General features: G+C 51.0%; 2 protein-coding genes and 2 long non-coding RNA genes across 7 annotated transcripts; 2 read left to right on the top strand and 2 right to left on the bottom strand.

Annotated features, from left to right (window-relative positions):
- Positions 1-1,140: 1,140 nt before the first annotated feature.
- bglap (bone gamma-carboxyglutamate protein) lies at positions 1,141-3,784 on the bottom strand. 2 transcript variants are annotated; one of them, XM_088607176.1, is made up of 4 exons: positions 3,625-3,784; positions 2,453-2,497; positions 1,776-1,899; positions 1,141-1,679 (listed from the first exon to the last, which is right to left on the bottom strand). In XM_088607176.1, the coding sequence occupies exons 1-4, from the start codon at positions 3,683-3,685 to the stop codon at positions 1,577-1,579; spliced, it is 333 nt and encodes a 110-aa protein (XP_088463302.1). In that variant the 5' UTR covers positions 3,686-3,784; the 3' UTR covers positions 1,141-1,576. The 2 variants fall into 2 exon arrangements, with proteins under 2 accessions (XP_088463302.1, XP_088463301.1); XM_088607175.1 differs by having other exon boundaries at positions 3,598-3,742.
- Positions 3,785-5,514: 1,730 nt separating this feature from the next.
- mgp (matrix Gla protein) lies at positions 5,515-11,455 on the bottom strand. Of its 2 annotated transcripts, none has more exons than XM_088607180.1 (5): positions 11,296-11,455; positions 7,926-8,022; positions 7,729-7,758; positions 7,007-7,079; positions 5,515-6,107 (listed from the first exon to the last, which is right to left on the bottom strand). In XM_088607180.1, exons 2-5 carry the CDS (start codon positions 7,984-7,986, stop codon positions 5,948-5,950), a joined length of 324 nt encoding a protein of 107 aa, XP_088463306.1. In that variant the 5' UTR covers positions 7,987-8,022; positions 11,296-11,455; the 3' UTR covers positions 5,515-5,947. The 2 variants fall into 2 exon arrangements, with proteins under 2 accessions (XP_088463306.1, XP_088463307.1); XM_088607181.1 differs by having other exon boundaries at positions 11,332-11,449.
- On the top strand, positions 7,079-7,586 carry LOC148648512 (uncharacterized). Its single transcript, XR_015926529.1, has 2 exons — positions 7,079-7,265; positions 7,397-7,586. It is a non-coding gene; the product is annotated as an uncharacterized LOC148648512 (long non-coding RNA).
- Positions 10,015-11,386, top strand: LOC148648511 (uncharacterized). Of its 2 annotated transcripts, none has more exons than XR_015926542.1 (2): positions 10,015-10,316; positions 11,011-11,386. It is a non-coding gene; the product is annotated as an uncharacterized LOC148648511 (long non-coding RNA). The 2 variants fall into 2 exon arrangements; XR_015926541.1 differs by lacking the exon at positions 10,015-10,316 and adding an exon at positions 10,319-10,544.
- Positions 11,456-12,292: the final 837 nt, after the last annotated feature.

The following is a 12,292-nucleotide window of genomic DNA, read 5'->3' as shown; positions in this document are numbered from 1 at the left end:
ATACTCACACACAACTTACCCTGACACACATGTACACACACATACACCCAGATCTATACACACACAGCCTGACACACATGTACACCCAGATATATATATACACACACAACTTACCCTGACACACATATACACACACATACACCCAGATATATATACACACACATACACCCAGATATATACACACACACATATACACCCAGATATACACACACACACCTACCCTGACACACATATACACCCAGATATACACACACACACCTACCCTGACACACATATACACCCAGATATACACACACACCTACCCTGACACACATATACACCCAGATATATACACACACACACTTACCCTGACACACATATACACCCAGATATATATATATACACACACAGCCTGACACACATATACACACACATACACCCAGATATATACACACACAGCCTGACACACACACACACAGCCTGACACACATATACACACACATACACCCAGATATATACACACACCTCCTGACACACACAGACCCACATACACACCTCCTGACACACACAGACCCAGATACACACCTCCTGACACACACAGACCCAGATACACACCTCCTGACACACACATAGACCCAGATACACACCTCCTGACACACACAGACCCAGATACACACATCTCCTGACACACACAGACCCACATACACACACCTCCTGACACACACAGACCCACATACACACACCTCCTGACACACACACGCCCAGATACGCACACCTCCTGACACACACATACACTCACCCTGACAATCATACACACCTCCTGACACACACACAGACCCAGATACACACACCTCCTGACACACACAGACCCACATACACACACACCTCCTGACACACACAGACCCAGATACACACCTCCTGACACACACACAGACCCAGATACACACACGCCCAGATACACACCTCCTGACACACACAGACCCACAAACATACACCTCCTGACACACACATACACTCACCCTGACAATCATACACACCTCCTGACACACACATAGACCCAGATACGCACACCTCCTGACACACACATAGACCCAGATACACACACCTCCTGACACACACGCACACACACACGCGCGGCGGACAGACACAGGGAGAAAGAGGTGCTCTGGAAGTGTTTATTTCGGCTTGCTCGGAGCCCGGCGGCGCACAGCAGGATGTTCAGGCGGCGCGGCGCGGCGCGGTCACGTGACACGGCAGGTCACACGAGACGTCAACACGCAGTCGGCAGACCCGAGTCGGAATCTTATACTCCGGATCCCATTCCTAACTGCTTCAGCTTATACCAACTGGACTAACATAAACATACTGTAGAAATACTATACATCCAGAAAAAAACTTTCCTGGAAGAAGAGGCACTTATGTATAAATTCTTCTCTTTAACAGGAGGACTTTCGCGTTTGTTCAGATACAGTTTGTCGGTTCATAGGCAGATGTTCTTCGCGTGTGGCCCCGCTCCAGTCTTGAAAGGGTTAATTCTCACTGATGGGCGTGGCTTCACCAGGACTGGGCGGGGCTATGTCCTCTTGGGGGGCGTGGTCTAGTAGGGGATTGGTCCGTAGTACTGGGTGTAGGCGGCGACGATTCCGGCGGTCTCGGCCATGTGCTCACAGGCCAGGTTGACTTCACACACCTCCCGCAGGCTGGAGAGAGAGGGAGACGAGTAGATGATGCACACTCGGCCCACCCGGGCCTGTCCCCTCCCCCTGCCCCCCTCAGGCGAGCACACGGCCCCTCACCTCTCCAGCTGCTGCAGCGACAGTCCGGCGCCGCCAGCGCCCCCTGCGGCACCCCCTGCAGCCCCGATGTTCCTCTTCAGTCTCTTGACGAAGGAGGAGGCCAGGTCTCTCTTCACAAACACTTCTGCAACACGGCAAGAACATGTCAGGTCACACAGAACCTGCCTCACTGCGCTGTTCCCTCTAAAATATAATCAGGGCTCCCACTGACACACCCTGGCTCCTCCCCTCCTCCCACTGACACACCCTGACTCCTCCCCTCCTCCCACTGACACACCCTGACTCCTCCCTCTCCCTCCCTCTCTGACACACCCCGACTCCTCCCCTTCCCCCTTTGAAACACCCCGACTCCTCCCTCTCTCCCTTCTGACACACCCTGACTCCTCCCTCTCTCCCTTCTGACACACCCTGACTCCTCCCTCTCTCCCTTCTGACACACCCTGACTCCTCCCTCTCTCCCTTCTGACACACCCTGACTCCTCCCCTTCCCCCTTTGAAACACCCCGACTCCTCCCTCTCTCCCTTCTGACACACCCTGACTCCTCCCTCTCTCCCTTCTGACACACCCTGACTCCTCCCTCTCCTTCCCTCTCTGACACACCCTGACTCCTCCCATGTCTGCTGAGCCCAGTGGGCGGGAGAGGCAGGAGGACCCCAGCATGTAGGAGGATTCTCACCTTCTGTGCTATGAGAATCCGGGGCGCTGACAGAGACATCGGAGTCTGGAATTTAAAGATAGGATCAGAAAGTTCAGCCTCAAGAGTCTGTACATGTGTGTGTGCAGTTTATCCAGTAAAAGTCTCGACGGACATAAGATGAACAAGCACACACAGGTACACAGACAGGTGGACAGACTCACCTCCAGCGGACAGACTCACAGACAGACAGGCAGGCACACCGACAGATACACAGAAACACAGACAGACTCACCTCCACTGGACTGACACACAGACATATAAACACAAACACACAGACTCACCTCCAGTGGATAGACACACAGACAGATAGACACAGACAGACAGACACATGGACAGATAGACTCACCTCCAGTGGACAGACACACAGACAGACAGAAAGACTCACCTCCAGTGGACAGACACAAAGACATTTAGACACAGACAGACAGACACATGGACAGATAGACAGACAGACAGATAGACTCACCTCCAGTGGACAGACAGACAGACAGACAGACAGACTCACATCCAGTGGACAGACACACAGACAGACAGACAGACTCACATCCAGTGGACAGACACACAGACAGACAGATAGACTCACCCCCAGTGGACAGACACACAGACAGACAGACAGACAGACTCACCCCCAGTGGACAGACACACAGACAGACAGATAGACTCACCTCCAGTGGACAGACACACAGACAGACAGACAGACAGACAGACAGACAGACAGACAGACAGACTCACCCCCAGTGGACAGACACACAGACAGACAGATAGACTCACCCCCAGTGGACAGAAACACAGACAGACAGACAGACAGACAGACAGACAGACAGACTCACCTCCAGTGGACAGACACACAGACAGACAGACAGACAGACAGACTCACCTCCAGTGGACAGACACACAGACAGACAGACAGACAGACAGACAGACAGACTCACCCCCAGTGGACAGACACACAGACAGACAGATAGACTCACCTCCAGTGGACAGACACACAGACACACAGACAGACACACAGACAGACAGATAGACTCACCTCCAGTGGACAGACACACAGACAGATAGACAGACAGACATACAGATAGACTCACCTCCAGTGGACAGACACACAGACAGACAGACAGACTCACCCCCAGTGGACAGACAGACAGACTCACCCCCAGTGGACAGACACACAGCTGTCAGGGCACACAGCACGAGGACGGTCAGGGTCTTCATCTTGTCTTGCTGTTTCAGTGAGGTGAACAGTGTGGTTGTCTCTTCCTGCCACCCTGTTTATAGCTCTGTTCCCAGCCCGCCTTGGGGGACACGCTGCCTGCGGATTGGCCGGCAGCTGCGACACCCCTGGACACAGCCCGGACACGCCCTCTCCCTCCTCCTCACCGCGGACAAGGCAGCTGTCGTTCCGGGCGCGGCCGCCAGATGGCGGTGTGCCCCGGCTGCGCGGGCGATGCGCACTCGTCTGCGGCTCGTGAACCCGCTGACCGCGCGCGGCGGCCCCCCTCCTCCCCGGGCCAGCGTGTCGCCCTCAGCAGCGTGTCTGTGGGTCTCGAGGAACGGAGCTTCTCTGAGTGACACCAGCTGTGCTGCAGAGCCGTACTGTTTAGAAAAGTAAATCACACCCTGACATTTCTGATCCGCACTACTGTATAATTCACTGCTACAGGGAACCTTATTAACCTGTGAAAAACATAAACAGGTGTTTATGTCAATGTCGGTGTACAAAAGTGTGTGTATTAACCCCCTTCTCTCTCAGTGCAGTGTCAGTGTACAGTAGTGTGCAGGAGGAGTGTGTGTATTAACCCCTCTCTCAGTGCAGTGTCAGTGTACAGTAGTGTGCAGGAGGAGTGTGTGTATTAACCCCTCTCTCTCTCAGTGCAGTGTCAGTGTACAGTAGTGTGCAGGAGGAGTGTGTGTATTAACCCCTCTCTCTCTCAGTGCAGTGTCAGTGTACAGTAGTGTGCAGGAGGAGTGTGTGTATTAACCCCTCTCTCTCAGTGCAGTGTCAGTGTACAGTAGTGTGCAGGAGGAGTGTGTGTATTAACCCCCCTCTCTCTCTCAGTGCAGTGTCAGTGTACAGTAGTGTGCAGGAGGAGTGTGTGTATTAACCCCTCTCTCTCAGTGCAGTGTCAGTGTGCAGGAGGAGTGTGTGTATTAACCCCTCTCTCTCAGTGCAGTGTCAGTGTACAGTAGTGTGCAGGAGGAGTGTGTGTATTAACCCCTCTTTCTCTCTCAGTGCAGTGTCAGTGTACAGTAGTGTTCAGGAGGAGTGTGTGTATTAACCCCCCTCTCTCTCAGTGCAGTGTCAGTGTACAGTAGTGTGCAGGAGGAGTGTGTGTATTAACCCCTCTCTCTCAGTGCAGTGTCAGTGTACAGTAGTGTGCAGGAGGAGTGTGTGTATTAACCCCTCTCTCTCAGTGCAGTGTCAGTGTACAGTAGTGTGCAGGAGGAGTGTGTGTATTAACCCCTCTCTCTCTCTCAGTGCAGTGTCAGTGTGCAGGAGGAGTTTGTGGTAACATTGGGTTAAGATATTAATTGGTACATTTCCTGTACATCTGACTAGGATTATTTTATACAGAGCAGGACCAAGACAGGGGAAAAAAACACATCAAGCCTGACCTGCATAAAAAAATTGGTTAAAAACTGTTAAAAAACTAAAAATGCCTAATAAAAAATAAAAATAAAAGCAATATAAAACTCAGGGGAGTCTCTGTAAGTGTTGACAGACCTGCCTTGGTAGAAGGAGCACCAGGGCAGCTCAGAGTTTAGGAAGAAGGAATGTTTGTGTCTATTAAGGTGGGCGATCATCACCTCCGCACAATAAGGTGAGACGTTGATGCCTGTGTGTCGTGTGGGAGAGGGGGTGACACAGCCAGGAGCTCTACTGACGAACGTGCCCCGGCCCAGCCTCTCCTGCAGCGCGTTGCTTATTGTCCACAGCTGCCCTAGTGCGCCCCCTGCAGGTCAGACCGCTTCAGTCGGCACTGGGGGAGGCGTTTGAGTGAGACAGACGGACACAGACGGACACAGACACACAGACACGCCTGTAGCTCTATTTGCCTTTATTGACTGCAGGTTGTGTACACGGAGAGCACGCGTGTTTCAAGCACGTTTCTACAGGCGTGTGGTCTCCGGCTGCGGCCCAGAGCCAGAGGCCAGCGACCAGCAGGTCCAGAGCAGGCCAGACCGGATCCGCGGCTTCTGGTGGTTCTATCTGGGGGCTGTGGCGGCGGGGACGTCAGAACCGGTCCCGGGAGCCGGATCGCAGTGCGGCCCGCTCCAGCCCGCTCCAGCCCGGTCCTGCCTGGTCCTGCCTGGTCCGCTGGGGACGCTGGCACCGGGCCCGGGGACCTGCAGCCTTCCCGCAGTGAGCCTGCGCTGCCGATACATGTGAGTAGGTGAGGGTTATACAGGTACAGGGGTGATATGGGCACTACACTGTGCCGAGCAGGGGCTGCTCACGGCCAGCGGGCCGCTGCCTTATCGGGGCTGAGCTCCCCGGCCACGCCTCCCACTCTGGGCCGGACCCCCAAAGTATCGCTCGTAGGCCTGCTGGTATCCGTGGTACATAGCGTAGCGCTTGCACTGCAAAGAGTCCTCACAGATCTCTGTGCGTATCTCCACAGGGGACTTCAGAATCCTGAGACAGAGAGAGAGGGGTTAATACACACACTCCTCCTGCACACTACTGTACACTGACACTGCACTGAGAGAGAGAGGGGTTAATACACACACTCCTCCTGCACACTACTGTACACTGACACTGCACTGAGAGAGAGAGAGGGGTTAATACACACACTCCTCCTGCACACTACTGTACACTGACACTGCACTGAGAGAGAGAGAGGGGTTAATACACACACTCCTCCTGCACACTACTGTACACTGACACTGCACTGAGAGAGAGAGAGGGGTTAATACACACACTCCTCCTGCACACTACTGTACACTGACACTGCACTGAGAGAGAGAGAGGGGTTAATACACACTCCTCCTGCACACTACTGTACACTGACACTGCACTGAGAGAGAGAGGGGTTAATACACACACTCCTCCTGCACACTACTGTACACTGACACTGCACTGAGAGAGAGGGGTTAATACACACACTCCTCCTGCACACTACTGTACACTGACACTGCACTGAGAGAGAGGGGTTAATACACACACTCCTCCTGCACACTACTGTACACTGACACTGCACTGAGAGAGAAAGAGGGGTTAATACACACACTCCTCCTGCACACTACTGTACACTGACACTGCACTGAGAGAGAGAGGGGTTAATACACACACTCCTCCTGCACACTACTGTACACTGACACTGCACTGAGAGAGAGGGGTTAATACACACACTCCTCCTGCACACTACTGTACACTGACACTGCACTGAGAGAGAGAGGGGTTAATACACACACTCCTCCTGCACACTCCTGTACACTGACACTGCACTGAGAGAGAGAGGGGTTAATACACACACTCCTACTGCACACTACTGGATACTACTGCACACTACACTGCACTGGGAATAATTTTACCTCCTGGGGTAGTAGCTGCCTGGTTGCACAGGTCTCATGTAGGAATTGGCTCGACGTGAACCGATGAAGATGTCTTTAAAGACACAGAGAGGAAACGTTCATCATGTTTGTTTTGACATCTAGTACAGAGTCAGAGTGAGCACACTGAGAGAGCTGTATTTCTTTCTGTGCCAGTGGAACAGAAAGACAGAGGTACAGGTACAGAGAGAGGAGTTAAGGAGGTAGGAGAGAGAGAGGTACAGAGAGAGGAGTTAAGGAGGTAGGAGAGAGAGCAGGGACAGTGAGAGAGAGGGGGGTTGAGGTACGAGAGAGAGACAGGTACAGTGAGAGATAGGTGAGTTATGAGGTAGGAGAGAGAGATAGGTACAGTGACAGAGAGGAGTTAAGGAGGTAGGAGAGAGAGACAGGTACAGTGAGAGAGAGAGGAGGTATGAGGTGGGAGAGAGAGACAGGTACAGTGACAGAGAGGGGGGTTATGAGGTAGGAGAGAGAGACAGGTACAGTGAGAGAGAGGAGTGATGAGGTAGGAGAGAGAGACAGGTACAGTGACAGAGAGGGGGGTTATGAGGTAGGAGAGAGACAGGTACAGTGAGTGAGAGAGGAGTTAAGGAGGTAGGAGAGAGAGACAGGTACAGTGACAGAGAGGGGGTTATGAGGTAGAAGAGAGAGACACACTGGGCTCCACACACTGTGAAGACTCGGAGGAAAAGGGATCTTCTTACCTTCCAGGGATTCGTTACTCTCGTAGGAATCTGAAACAGAGAGCAGCCCCTCAGTATGTTTACTCCCAGAAACACCTCCTGAAGTCAGAGTGTCTCTCTGCTGTCCGGCTGCTGCCACACGGGGCAGCTCTGGGGTGTGTGTGTGAGTGCGTGTCCACAGACAGGTGCAGGGAGACAGTACATTAGAGCAAACTCACCATAGGACACACAGAGTGTTGCCAACAGACTCAACACTGCCAACTGCAAAAGTGCATTCATCCTTCCTGACTGCCTTTCTGTGGATTCACGGTGGGCCTGTGAACAGGAAGAGAGACGGGTTAATACACACACTGACTGGACACTCCAGTACATTAACACTGCACTGAGAGAGAGAGGGGTTCATACAGACACACTGACTGGACACTCCAGTACATTAAAACTGCACTGAGGAAAGGAGAGTTAATTTCATGCTATTGTTTTTGGCTTTATTGTGGTTTACTGAAGGTACATTGACTCTCTCCCTGCTCTCTTTCCCCATGACTTAGGTCTTTGTTTCAGTTTGTTTAGTCTAGAGTCAATTTCACAGAAATCAGATCTTGTTAAGCTCATGAAGTGGAGCTCAAGGAGGGGAAATATTTCTCCTATAAACCAGCACTTATTTTTATCTTGGGAAGCTTTAATGAAATCATGTGCACAGCCTGTAGATAAACTAACTCAACAACTCCAGTTCCTGTGTGTTATAACCTGACTATGATCAACTAAACAGTAATAGGTTTATTCCATGCTGAAAAGAGAAGAAAGAAAACACAACGTTTCGGCTGTGGAGCCTTCTTCAGGTGTGGGAAGCCTTCTTCAGGTGCTCACACCTCAAGAAGGCTCCAAGGCCGAAACGTTGTGTTTTCTTTCTTCTTTGTTTTCAGCAGGGAATAAACCTATTACTTGTTCCTTTGCAGCCTACGCATGCTGACCCAGCTCCCCACCTGAACTATGATCAACTAATATCACCTGATCAATAACCCGAGTCTCAGAATTCTCACACCTGTCATAATTCTACTGGGAAATCAATGATGCTACTGCCCATAATGTCTTCTCCTGTCACTGCCTGAGGAACAGTGAGCCTGTCTCTCAATAATAATACAGTGTGTGATCTCCTGTCCCAGCCTGAGGAACAGACAGTGAGCCTGTCTATCAATAATAATACAGTGTGTGATCTCCTGTCCCAGCCTGAGGAACAGACAGTGAGCCTGTCTCTCAATAATAATAATACAGTGTGTGATCTCCTGTCCCAGCCTGAGGAACAGACAGTGAGCCTGTCTCTCAATAATAATAATACAGTCTGTGATCTCCTGTCCCAGCCTGAGGAACAGACAGTGAGCCTGTCTCTCAATAATAATACAGTGTGTGATCTCCTGTCCCAGCCTGAGGAACAGACAGTGAGCCTGTCTCTCAATAATAATACAGTGTGTGATCTCCTGTCCCAGCCTGAGGAACAGACAGTGAGCCTGTCTCTCAATAATAATACAGTGTGTGATCTCCTGTCCCAGCCTGAGGAACAGACAGTGAGCCTGTCTCTCAATAATAATAATACAGTGTGTGATCTCCTGTTCCAGCCCGAGGAACAGACAGTGAGTCTCTCTCAATAATAATAATACAGTGTGTGATCTCCTGTCCCAGCCTGAGGAACAGACAGTGAGCCTGTCTCTCAATAATAATAATACAGTGTGTGATCTCCTGTCACTGCCTGAGGAACAGTGACCCCGTCTCTCAATATGATGATGATTATTATTATTATTATTATTATTATTATTATTATTATTATTATTACAGTGTGTGATGGGACTCTAATAATACTGTGTTTTTGTTGTAAATGTTTTTGCTAATATTTAATGCCTTGGTAGCACTGTGATTCATTGGTCATAACAATAAAGCTTATTGATTATTTATATGAATGTAGAGGAGATCATAGAGAATCATCACACGTAGGACATGAGACACAGTGAGAGAGACAAAGAGAGAGGGTGCAGAGTTTCCAATTCCAGCTAAATACCATGATTAGGAACTGTGCTCTGTCTTCTAATAAACTTGCCTGTGTTCTCCAGCTAATGAGAGAGGTATTTTAACGAGCCTGTGGACTTCCTCACCCGTGGGTGTGCAGCTGGTCGGCCTGTACAATAACATCTGTCCAGATGTGCAGCACATGGCCATATGGTGGCATGCAGCAGGATCACGCTTGTGTGAGCAACAGTTTATAAAACTCTTCTGGAGTACACTGGGCTCTAGACTCTTCTAGTCCCTGTGGAGTCTGGGACACTGACACAGCCCTGTCACAGGGCTCTAGACTCTTCTAGTCCCTGTGGAGTCCAGCACACTGACACAGCCCAGTCACAGGCTCTAGACTCTTCTAGTCCCTGTGGAGTCCAGCACACTGACACAGCCCAGTCACAGGCTCTAGACTCTTCTAGTCCCTGTGGGGTCCAGCACACTGACACAGCCCAGTCACAGGCTCTAGACTCTTCTAGTCCCTGTGGAGTCCAGCACACTGACACAGCCCAGTCACAGGCTCTAGACTCTTCTAGTCCCTGTGGAGTCCAGTACACTGACACAGCCCAGTCACAGGCTCTAGACTCTTCTAGTCCCTGTGGAGTCCAGCACACTGACACAGCCCAGTCACAGGCTCTAGACTCTTCTAGTCCCTGTGGAGTTCAGCACACTGACACAGCCCAGTCACAGGCTCTAGACTCTTCTAGTCCCTGTGGAGTCCAGCACACTGACACAGCCCAGTCACAGGCTCTAGACTCTTCTAGTCCCTGTGGAGTCCAGCACACTGACACAGCCCAGTCACAGGCTCTAGACTCTTCTAGTCCCTGTGGAGTCCAGCACACTGACACACAGCCCAGTCACAGGCTCTAGACTCTTCTAGTCCCTGTGGAGTCCGGCACACTGACACAGCCCAGTCAAAGGGCTCTAGACTCTTCTAGTCCCTGTGGAGTCCAGCACACTGACACAGCCCAGTCACAGGGCTCTAGACTCTTCTAGTCCCTGTGGAGTCCAGCACACTGACACACAGCCCAGTCACAGGCTCTAGACTCTTCTAGTCCCTGTGGAGTCCGGCACACTGACACAGCCCAGTCACAGGCTCTAGACTCTTCTAGTCCCTGTGGAGTCCAGCACACTGACACACAGCCCAGTCACAGGCTCTAGACTCTTCTAGTCCCTGTGGAGTCCAGGACACTGACACAGCCCAGTCAAAGGGCTCTAGACTCTTCTAGTCCCTGTGGAGTCCAGCACACTGACACAGCCCAGTCACAGGGCTCTAGACTCTTCTAGTCCCTGTGGAGTCCAGTACACTGTACACCTGGAGTATATACTGTATACTGTACACACTGCACACCTGGAGTATATAAACTACAAGTAATACAGTAGGATTTTTCCATGTTGAAAAGAGAAGAAAGAAAACACAAAGTTTCATCTGGAGTATATAAACTACACTGTACACTTGGAGTATACAGTATATACCATACACACTGTACACCTGTTCTATATAAAATACTCTGTATAGTTGGTGTACATATACAGCACACTGCTCACCTGTGCACGCCGCTGTGTGTCCTGTGCTGTACTCACTGTGCTCAGGCGCAGAGTGTCTGTGCTCTCTCCTCTCTCAGGCTGTGGGGAGTGTGCTGTCTGTGTCCTGGGCTCTTATACTCACCCTCCAGCCCACCTCCTCAACAGGCAAGAATGTGAGCTCACTTTCTCCAGTGCTTCGCACGCAAACTGACAGACACGCACTGTGCACAGACACACACACCTCTCACACACACTGAGCACAGACACACACACCTCTCACACACACTGTGCACAGACACACACCTCTCACACGCACTGTGCACAGACACACACACCTCTCACACACACTGAGCACAGACACACACACCTCTCACACACACTGAGCACAGACACACACACCTCTCACACACACACTGAGCACAGACACACACACCTCTCACACACACTGAGCACAGACACACACACCTCTCACACACACACTGTGCACAGACACACACCTCTCACACACACTGAGCACAGACACACACACCTCTCACACACACTGAGCACAGACACACACACCTCTCACACACACACCTCACACACACTGCATACAGACTGTATAAACACACTGCGCACACACTACACACAAACTGCATACAGACTGTATAAACACACTGCGCACACACACTACACACAAACTGCATACTGACTGTATAAACACACTGCGCACACACACTACACACAAACTGCATACAGACTGTATAAATACACTGCGCACACACTGCACACAAACTGCATACAGACTGTATAAACACACTGCACACACACACTACACACAAACTGCATACAGACTGTATAAACACACTGCACACACACACTGCACACAAACTGCATACAGACTGTATAAACACACTGCACACACACACTGCACACAAACTGCATACAGACTGTATAAACACACTGCACTACCAGAGCAGAAGTTGTGCTTTGGGTGTGACGTCTTTTCACAGGTGCAGTTTTCACAGCATGAAATTAA

The sequence above is a fragment of the Lepisosteus platostomus genome, chromosome 14 (genome assembly GCF_059453375.1).
Source record: "Lepisosteus platostomus isolate fLepPlt1 chromosome 14, fLepPlt1.hap1, whole genome shotgun sequence".
NCBI lineage: Eukaryota > Metazoa > Chordata > Actinopteri > Semionotiformes > Lepisosteidae > Lepisosteus > Lepisosteus platostomus.
Note: the sequence above shows the minus strand (reverse complement) of the source record. Positions and strands in the feature narration are given on the sequence as shown.

Excerpts from the sequence above, each read along its gene's own strand:
- bglap (XM_088607175.1), bottom strand. The coding sequence starts at position 3,685 with ATGAAGACCCTGACCGTCCTCGTGCTGTGTGCCCTGACAGCTGTGTGT. Across the intron at positions 2,498-3,597 it reads TGTCTGTCTGTCCACTGGGG|ACTCCGATGTCTCTGTCAGC; the intron begins GTGAGTCTGTCT and ends TTTAAATTCCAG. Across the intron at positions 1,900-2,452 it reads GGATTCTCATAGCACAGAAG|AAGTGTTTGTGAAGAGAGAC; the intron begins GTGAGAATCCTC and ends GCCGTGTTGCAG.
- mgp (XM_088607180.1), bottom strand. The coding sequence starts at position 7,986 with ATGAATGCACTTTTGCAGTTGGCAGTGTTGAGTCTGTTGGCAACACTC. Across the intron at positions 7,759-7,925 it reads AACACTCTGTGTGTCCTATG|ATTCCTACGAGAGTAACGAA; the intron begins GTGAGTTTGCTC and ends TCTCTGTTTCAG. Across the intron at positions 6,108-7,006 it reads GGCAGCTACTACCCCAGGAG|GATTCTGAAGTCCCCTGTGG; the intron begins GTAAAATTATTC and ends TCTCTGTCTCAG.